Genomic DNA, 10,288 nt, shown 5'->3' on the forward strand with positions numbered 1-10,288 from the left:
TTAAAAACGTACTTTGTAAATAGACCATTTCCATGTATTGATTTCTTGCATTTTTTTCCAGCTCAGCTAGTAGTGTAGAGTTTAGCTGCTACAGTGCCATGCAAAGTACATTATCCTTCCTTATGCTCTGCTCATATCATGTTCATGTAAACTGGAACTCATATGGACATTTAAACACCTTATTTTTCCTGCTCAGCATCAGAGGATGTTACTGTTTCAGTTTCAACCCATTTACTGGTTCAAATAAATAAATAAATAAATAAATAAATAATATCAGCATTTATCACATTTTCCTCACACTGACTTTGAGCTATCGTTTGGCAGAATTGAGATCTGTCAGCCAATAAGACACGAGTATTTCCACATATTTTCCTGTAAACCCTGTCTGATTGGTCTCGCCTCCGTTCACTTAAGATATAAAATTACAACACTGCTGTCTTTTACTGACGTTCAGTTACGCAGTGACTAACTGCTCCAAGTGGAGAATTATTCGAGGCTAAAGAAAAAATCTTCAGGGCTACAGCCCCCAATGCCTAGTCCAGGTTACGCCCCTGTAGTGGGTCTCAGACCGCTACCGAGTCAGAGGTCGCAGTAAGGACCCATAGAGGGCGCACATGAGCACACTTTAGAGCTTAAAATTAGAAATAGGACACACTGCCGCCTCGAGGACTTCGCAGGCTCGTGCCAACGCAAGTGCACCATTTGGGACAGGGCGAAACCCTGATGTGTTCACATTTCTCGTAATTGTGTTATAGGAGGGAAACATGCTATCTGTGACATGGTCATTAAATGCATACATTCTAAGGACGATGTTTCAGATTTTTTTACTGAAGACATATGAAATATAAGTATTTAATGTTTTATATTTTTATTCATTCATATTTTACTAATATTTTTATATTGGATATAAATCATGTTTTATTCACTGAAATGGTCAAATCAACTTCCCAGTCTTTAGGTCAGATTTTTGCATTATTGTAGTACTTGGTGTGTCACATTAGTGCGTTTCTTTAGCTGCTGTAGTATTCTGTCACGCTGTAGTGTGGAGTAATTAGGGTGCACACAGCTCTCCGGTCTCCGCTGTGAGTCGCACCCTGAGGTGTGCGATCCAGCGCTGCACTCTGATTGGCTGACCAGTGCGTTCCATTGATCACGTGCCCGAGCCTCTTTCTGCGAGCGGAGCAGCCTGGAGTCTAGCTCACTAGAAGGGAGGCGGAGGAGGAGGACCTGAACACCGAGAGAGCGCGCTGAACATCTGCGACTCACACACACACACACACACACACATCAGCGCCTGGATGAAGGAACGGTTCAGTTGTACGAGATTATGCTGTGTTCTTGGGAAGTCTGAGAATGAACGGAGATGAGCAGTTTGGTGCACAAGAGCGGTGAAATTCTAGCAGCACAACAGAAATGCCGCGTGCACGGCCCCAGTTTCTCAGCATACTTCTGTCTTACAGCGTCGTGAATGGAGGATATGTAGTGAATGAGTAGCTTGTGAGGCGGGTGGACCCGTAAATTGCTGTCGGACGAGATGAGGGCAGTGTTGGTAAACTTGGCGGCGCTGCTGCTGCTCTGCACTTGTGCAGGCGTGCTGCACTTCTGGAGCGGGTTGGAAAAGCGGTTAGAGAGGAATACGCGTAGCGTGCGAGATCACAGCCTACATCCCGCCTATCCTGACCCATCTCCGGACCTTCCAGGAACTTTCCGAGCTTTACTCGCTGTTCCGCCGGGCTCCAAATTACAGTCGGTGCGCAACACCAGCGACCGTGAAACGCTCTCAGGCAGTAAAGATAACGGACATGGGTTCGAATCCACAGAGCGCGAGCTTCAAGCAGGAAACCAATCAGAGCAGTTTATAGACGATGGGATCTTTTGGAGTCGACATCTCGAGGATGGTGTGTCGATGGGCTTCGCAGAGGAAGACGCCCGCGCGTGGAGACAGCGAGTCCGCCGCGGCCGAGTCGTGTCCCTGGAGCCCGGCTGCGGCAGGACGTCCAACCAGCTGGCCACTTTCTCGGACGGATCCCGTGCGTGTGTACGTTACGGCATTAACCCCGAGCAGGTGCAAGGAGAAACACTGTCTTATTACCTAGCCGCTCTGCTCGGGATCACCAACGTGCCGCCGCTCTCGCTTTTGCGCCTCGATGGCGAGCAGTGGACGCACGTGAGGCGTCGCATGGAGGCGCTACAGTGGACACCGAGTGCCGTGGTGTCCCTCAGCGAGTTTGTGCCCGAGCTCAGCCCGGCCGTCGTGCCTGCTCCTTTCCGCCGCTCCGGCCTCGGGTTGGGACCGCTACAGCTCGAGCTCCAAACCAAAACGAAAGCGGAGCTGCTCGAGCTGGTGCAGTGGAGTGACCTGGTTGTGTTCGACTACATCACAGCCAACTTCGACCGGCTCGTGAGCAACCTGTTTAGCCTGCAGTGGGACGCCAAAGCCATGGAGAGAGACGCGAGCAACCTGCTGAGGACTCCTCACGGCAGCCTGGTCTTCATCGACAACGAGGCTGGACTAGTGCACGGCTACCGTGTGCTGGATATGTGGGAGAAGTATCACAGCGTGGCGCTCCGTTCTGTGTGCGTGTTCAGGAGGAGAACAGCGCGGCGCGTGGCGGAGCTGCACCGGCGAAGGGACACGCGCGCACGCCTGCTGCAGCTCTACCGGGACAGCGAGCCTTTAGCGGCTGAGCTCGGCTTTCTGTCCGACGAGCACGCGAGGATACTACAGGACAGAATAAACAGAATTCACGAGCACATTTTGCACTGCAATGAAAACCACGAAAAACTGTAAGGTTTTTGTCTTTCTGTGGTTTTTCCCCGCCTCGCGTGGATCCTGCTATCACATTAGTATGGATAAGGACTGCTAGTTACCAAGGTGACCATTACACCACGCGACCCGTGAACTGTGTTCAGTGTGACTTCTGAATATCTGGACTAGCTACCTCCTGTAGGGACAAACCTTTAAATGTGGCTAAATAGGCTACTGTTTGTTTTGTATGTGCCATTACTTTAAGTTTTAAAAGTCTTAATTTCACAGGAAACACAATGCATATTACTTGTGATAGAATGAGTCATGATAAAATGTCGTTGTAAACACACTGGAAACAGGCCTAAGTGCTGATGTGTGCTGCTTCTTCTGCCATTTTTGTCTTTTATTAATTGGGATGCACTAATCCCATTATTTCCATTTAGGACAGGCTTAAATTATTGTTAATAAAGATCCCCAATATCGATCCAATATTGACCTCCTTAAAGTAACCGGGCAATTTTCTGCAAGCTTTTGTTTCCAAGTTTACAAAACATCGTCCATGTGATGCTGGTGTGATTTATGACATGTTGTGTCCTATGTTTAAGGCAAGGTCTGTTTTGGGCCAGTCAAATTTGTTGCAAGACACATCAGTGGCTCGTATCAGAAAATACATCAAATAAGATAAATACTGACCCAGAATTTCACACAGTATCAGGCCAAATGGCAATACTCAGTACTGGATGGATGAATCTCTATTTATTAGAATATTTTCCTTGATAAACGGTTACATCTGGATTAACACGAATCTGACAATATCTGTAATTTATTGACAGTACTTAGTTCTTTTCAGAGAGTGTTGAAATGGTAATATTCACACTGCTGAAAGGTCAGTGATTCATATAAAAGGACATCTTTGATTATCCTCCGTAGCTTCACAATTTCATTCATGGCCTTAATGAAGTGGTGGGATGTGCATTGAATTGAAAGTGTGTTGTGGGATTTTGCTTTGTGAACTCTGAATTCTATTTAACTAATTTATATCACAATCTGTGATAACATTCCAGTTCTTTTTTATATTAAAAAAGTTGTGTCATTTTTACATGCCATTAAATCTAGTGGAACTAAAGTGTTTCACTATGTTGAACACTACAGCACGTGTCTGGAGTCTTCTTTCTCTATGCAGAAGAGATGATTTGGAAGACGTTTCTCTCAGTCGTGTACAATGGACCTATTGTGACAATGCAATTCCATACTCATATTCTCAATAATTCACTTCTTTCATACTTCATATAAGGCTCCTTTCTTCATAGCACACATTAGAGGCAGGAAATGCACAGTTCAGTGTGATTTCAGTGCTCCAGACACAACAGTCCTTTATTTCAGGGCTGCTTGTATTAACTGTGTTATGGAGACTGGAGTCCTTACTTTAGGTGTGGAGATTGAGATCAGCCTTGTAAATGTACAAATATCAGTTAACCTGGCTGATATCTCAGTGTGTGTGGTGTTAATTGGTGTTGCTAACAGCTAGTTCAAAGCATCTGATGTACGAAAGGAGCACATCAGATGGCAAGTGACGGAGCTCTTGCACTCCAGGACATTTTTTGATGTTCACTCATCAATACACAGAGTTTGTTCAATTATAGACAATGTAGCTTCTAGTTTATATGTACTTTTTGCTTAGCTGGAGCTCATGGTGCTCTCCCTATCCCGGATTATGAGTAAGGGAAAGTAGGGAGATGTGCCTCAAAACCAGAGGAGGGATAAATGATCAAAGCAAAGTTAATGCTTTCCAGTCCATGCTCACATCTGTTTCAGCTCACGAAAAATACACTTACATCTTCGTTGATTTCCTTGGGACTTTTTTCTTCAGTCCATCCTGTGAGGTTTTTTTTGTTGTAAAGAATGCAGTGTCTGATTTGTCAAAGGTTAAAAATTTACCACACACAGAGAAACTTTAAATTCAATTGTTAGAATTTGGGACCAGGATTTCATGACCCGCAGTATCATGGTGGATATTTTATTCTCCTGTGGTGTTTTTTTTTTTCCTGTTTACTTTTTAAGTTTTTGGCTTAATATTAAACAAAAAATTAAACATTCCATTTATAAAACTCATAGAGAAACCTGGCTGTATAAGGTTCTTTCTGCCAACCAGTCATCACCCATCACCCAGAATAAATTTAGGATAAACACAACATATGCAGCCTTGGCCAATAAATATCCATGTTCTATTTCCACTCTGACTGAAAAAAAAAAAAAAAAAAAAACAGACTTGAAAAAAAGTAACTTTCAGTTGTAAATGCTCCACATATGCATCGTGAGAATAATAATTCCAAAAAAAAATAAAGTAAGTGCCCAAAACAGGTACAGTAAAGGTCTCCTATAATCTCTGGTTTTACAGTGCAAAATGTTCTGGCACATTAGAAAGTCTCCAGTGCATTAGAAAGCTAACATTATGGTTAACATCAGATAACATTAGCATTAAATATTACTGACATTAACAACTTGCAATGCAGTTAAGAAACTTTCCCATGTAACTGGGAACTGAAGGTCAGCTAACAGACTTGTAAGAAGTGTTTAGGTGGTTGCACGGAAGGATAGTACTGTGTACTCTAATGTATTTTAATATTTTTAATAATGTTTTACAATGAAATTTCAATGTAAAAATGTTAAGCAATCATTTAAGATATAAGAGGATACATTTAGAAAAATAAACCTTGAAAAACTGAAAAGCATATTTGATCATAATGGCATTGTCTTAATAGGGTTAAAATGTATTGCTAAATAAATAAATAAATAAATAAATAAATAAATAAATAAATAAATAAATAAAAGCCAAGTAGAACCTTATAAAACCAACAAGTATTTGATCTTATATATCTATTTAGCTTGTATTTAAAAAAAAAAATGTCTCAGAATTTCAGTAATGTAAATTTAAAAAGTAGTCTTTGTTGAGCTGTAAATATAAATTTCTGAGTTTTGTTAGCTGAAAAGACAAACTTCGATGTCAAAATGGCTCTTTACCTAGATAAAACCTTATAATACTGAAGTTTTGATTGTACTATAGATAGGGAGTGTCATATCTTCTTTTGAGACAATATAGACAGAGAAGTTACTGTGTATGTAGACAGCAAGAATGTGCAGCATGAAGGTTAATATTGTGCTGGGCCTTGTTTTTGTAGCTAGGGATTTTTTTTTCCTATAATGCAGTGTTGTAGTTAGATTTTATAAGAGTCTGCAGACACCAGGGATTACAGAACCCATGTAAAGCTGACACACACACACACACACACACACACACACACACACAATCATATGCACTTTACCCAACATCTGGACCATGTTGTTCTAAGTTGAAAAGGAAAGTTGCCTCCCTGTTTCTTTTATTCAGCCTTTTAAAATAAACCCTCAAGTAGACCTTAATAGCACTGTGGGCTAAAATCAAAGCCACCACTGGTTTGTTCGCACATGTGCCCCTTATCCATGTCTGGGCTTTGTTACAGCTTGTCTCCCACCACGAAACCACAAAAACATCCCACAGACAAAACCAGTGTCTCTCAGACAGCCACTTCCCTAACCCCCCACCCTCCACCCCCCTGCTGTGCAACATAGCCTGTTTACCACACTCCCCCACTGGTCACTACAGAGACCAGGGCAGCCCATCTGGACTTTGTTTTAATGGCATGGCCTTGTGACCTCTCTGCTCATTCTTCCTGTCAGCAATGGGTCTGCTTAAAGACAGCCTCAGGGTAAACGTGGCCTTTAGTCCTTAGCTAGGACCTGCTTTATTGGGCTGCACTTGCAACCATAAAAAAAAATCAGGAAATTGTTAAGAAATGGTCGCAGATCTGCAGAAAAGTGGAAACTCTGGATATAAAAAGTTTGGCATATTGAGTTAATGTAGAATTAGCTGTATTAGTGGACCAACTGAAACCCCTGTGACCTATGCAACTAGTTCCCAATGCTGCTCGTACAGTTCACATGGACTGCTCTGCACTCCTCTAGCACACCCATGTAGACTGAGGAAATGTTTTTGAATTAGCAGATGAGTTTAATCAGGTGTATTAGAGCAGGGGAAATAAAAATATCCATAGCACAGTTACTCTAAGATTACCGGATTGTTATTCTGGCTGATACCCAGTCTGAAGGTATTCACAGGGACGTCTCTGTTTTCCTCAAGGGGCACAGGAGACACAAACACATAGCAGACATTCCAGAGGAAGAAGATGTGTGCATACATTACCTTCAGGACAGCAAATTCCCAGAGGCCCAGCTGTTTACCAAGGCCTCACTTTCAACTGCAAACTATGCATCTGGCTTTTTCATTTATTCTATAGAAATATATTTTTCAAAAAACATAACTTCTTCATGTCTTATACACTTCTGATCTATTATTAATGAATATGCACATAGAATACGTCTTTAAGGTTTTATACCAGTAAAAGCAGTAAAAAGCAATAGTGCATGAAGAAATTCAATCAAGTTAAAGAGGTATTAGACATAATAATGTGAACTAATATGATTAGAGACCAAATAAATTCTGTATTGACAAAGGACTACACCTTTTTACTAATGGACCTGTTTTTGTAAGCATTGTAGCAGGGCACATTATATATAAAAGGGCAATTTGAGAGAAAAGTTTAATTAGCTCCTAGAGAATGCTACCACGAGGACTCGAGGTTGGGATTGCCAGTTTAAGTGCGCATTTGGCATTCTTTCAGCGTGCTGGACTACAAACTTTCCGTGCATGAGTGATTTGATCACATTACAAACAGAGAAGAGAAAGACATTTAGTTACACTTGGCTGGCTGGACTTGGCTGGCGGGCAAGATGCCACACTAACGTAAGGTAGATAGCCAAATCTTCCAGCAGCCTTACCCAAACTGCATGTGGGTTTGGGTGTTATTTCACTGCAAAAAAGCAGTCCTCCACCCACAATGTTCTCATAAACAAACTCTGAGGCGAAGGCTGGCTTGCTCTAATGGCACTTCTGCTGACTGCTGAAAGAGTCATTTGGAACGTCACATGGAAAAAGCCCTACAAGGTCTAAGCACGATTGTAGAGATTTATAGTTGGTGATCAGAAAGAAAAAGAGCACTTACATCAGATAAAGTCAGAGAACAAAGGATCCACATACTTACTGTATATAAATGCTAGGCACTCTCTTGTGAAATCCACTTTCACTTTAACTACAATATCTATTTCCCTCTTTGTCTGTCAGACTCTCTCTTTATCAATGTCAAACTCGATTACACACATACAGGGTGTACCAAAATTCTCCATACATAGGGGATATTTACAATTTTTACAAAATGTAACTTTATGTACAAAACATCCTCTATATGATTGCCATTTTTTGTAAACACATATAGAGTCGTCTCTTTCAACTTTGGCTCCCAGTCTGGCAACAGTGTCATATGTGCTGTGCTTGCCATGTCAACAGTCAACTTGCCAACAGTGTCATATGTGATGTGCTTGCCAAATGCTATCTGGAAAAAAAAAATTATATAAGTATGAAAAATTCTGGAAGACATTTTGCTAAAAACTATTAATTTACACTATGTAGGGAGACTTTTGGTACACCAAGTATACACAATCCTTTGATTTTTTTGGAGGGCTTTCAAACAAGAAAGAAAGGAGGGATGGAAGGAAGAAAGAAAGAATTACAATAAAATATCTGCTGTTTTTACATATTCCATCATTTATCCTTTTCTGTAAGCCATGCATGAAAATGCAATCGATTATAAATGGTTTCATTTACCAAAAATGGTTATATTTTTGCATTTGCATGATTGACTTGGAAAACAAATTGTGTTGATTGACATGCTCAGTGAATTTACATACATCCTGGAGGGGTAAAGTTTGCCGATCCATCTGCATAATCTTCAAAGAATCATCTCCAGTACAATGAGCTTGCTTATTTGCACGGGCCTCATCACTATGGAAATGGACAATTTCTTATTAAGAATAGTGCAATGGGGGGTGTGGACTGTTTTGAGATATAAAACCCAATTCAGATGGTATTATAACTATGTTTTGGAACTTGAATAAGGATGCAGATGAATATTACTATACAAATGTACTGCAGTGGATTTATTATTTGGAACTGAGCTGAGTATGACCCATTTAAAAGAACATGATGACATGGTGACCTTCTCACCTTTAGATAAACCTTTATTTCTGCAAGTTCTGCATTCACTCTGAATAGAAACAGCAATCAAGATTCAAGATTTTGAAGATTCAAGATGATGAGTGTCAGCATCTATTAAAGTGGAACAGAATATTTCTGTGCTCGTTAATATGTCATGTATTTCATGTGGATAACCACTGTACACATAATATTCATTCATTCATCTTCAGTGGTCAGAGTCACGGTGGATCTGCAAAACTCAGTACAGACAGTAAACTGAATACAGCACCCTGGAGCTGCACACATAAAAATGAGTTGACCTCAGCATTAAAAATGAAGGTGCTATGTTTCAAATATATTATCCAAGGGACAATAGCAAAGTTCACATTCTTTCACATAAATCGTGTCTAATGCTAAATATACATATAACTGCCGCCTGTTTTCTGCCCTTAGACTCTTGGTTAAAGGTATTTAATGTTCCAGAAGCATGTGTGTATCCAGTTGTATCTTTGAGTAAGCACATAATTTGTTTGCACAAAACCAAAGTAATGCAGCCATTTGTATGTAAATTGCGATTTGTGCTACTTCACAGGCTTCTCATATCTTAAACCAGAATTTGCTAGCTAAGGAATGGCACACTTGATAAGGACAGTGGTGCCACATGCAAGGTGATTACAAGCTTAGTGTTACAGCTCTTTAACTACTCGAACACGTCTAGTAGTTCACGTTACCAGCCTGCAAGCACTAATCCTTCTTGTTTGTCTCAGAGATGATTCTTTGGGAGGAAGATAACAGCTTGGGAGAAGGAATCAGACAGTGAAGATTAGGCCTGCATGGGCTTGCTAATGTGTATGTCCATTCAAGACAACATTCAGACCGGTTGGCGTGTGTTTAAATCTCCCCCTGTAGGGATATTTTCAATGAATTGCCAGCCAGGAGGCTGGAGATATGAGTCACTGAGAATCACAGGTCTCTTTCAGGCCTTCTCAGGCTCTGAGACATAGCTATTATGGTACAATAGTGGGTGTGGTGGTCTATTTTGTTAAGAAGACAATGGTCTGTATAACACATAAAAGCTGCTGAAGTGTGAGGAAGTATTTTGTGCTTCGGATTTTGCCAAAGCTACACATACAAAAACACTCCATAAGCCGCACAGAGATACAGAGACAGACGAAATGGGTGGCATCAGTGACCACAGATTTCAAAAAGCAAATATTTATGGTGAGCAAGCCAGTTAGAGGGCAGGCACGGCTAGCCTGCACCGGAGACTTTTTTGATGTTTCAGACATTTTAATGCTATCGATCTTCCTGTTTTCTCACTACATATTCAAAACCAAAAACAATCCCAAACAGGACAACGGAATCTAAAACAATCACATTGGCATGTCTCAACCAGTTCCCTAGTTTAATAG

At 41.1% G+C, this 10,288-nt stretch overlaps 1 protein-coding gene across 1 annotated transcript; it reads left to right on the forward strand.

The window, feature by feature from the left end:
- Window positions 1-1,232: 1,232 nt before the first annotated feature.
- On the forward strand, window positions 1,233-4,016 carry fjx1 (four-jointed box kinase 1). The gene has a single exon (XM_053640825.1). The coding sequence runs from the start codon at window positions 1,535-1,537 to the stop codon at window positions 2,789-2,791; it is 1,257 nt and encodes a 418-aa protein (XP_053496800.1). The 5' UTR covers window positions 1,233-1,534; the 3' UTR covers window positions 2,792-4,016.
- The last annotated feature ends 6,272 nt before the right edge of the window (window positions 4,017-10,288 follow it).

Source organism: Ictalurus furcatus, chromosome 14 (genome assembly GCF_023375685.1).
Source record: "Ictalurus furcatus strain D&B chromosome 14, Billie_1.0, whole genome shotgun sequence".
In the NCBI taxonomy this organism is placed as follows: Eukaryota; Metazoa; Chordata; class Actinopteri; order Siluriformes; family Ictaluridae; genus Ictalurus; species Ictalurus furcatus.

Excerpts from the sequence above, each read along its gene's own strand:
- fjx1 (XM_053640825.1), top strand. The coding sequence starts at position 1,535 with ATGAGGGCAGTGTTGGTAAACTTGGCGGCGCTGCTGCTGCTCTGCACT.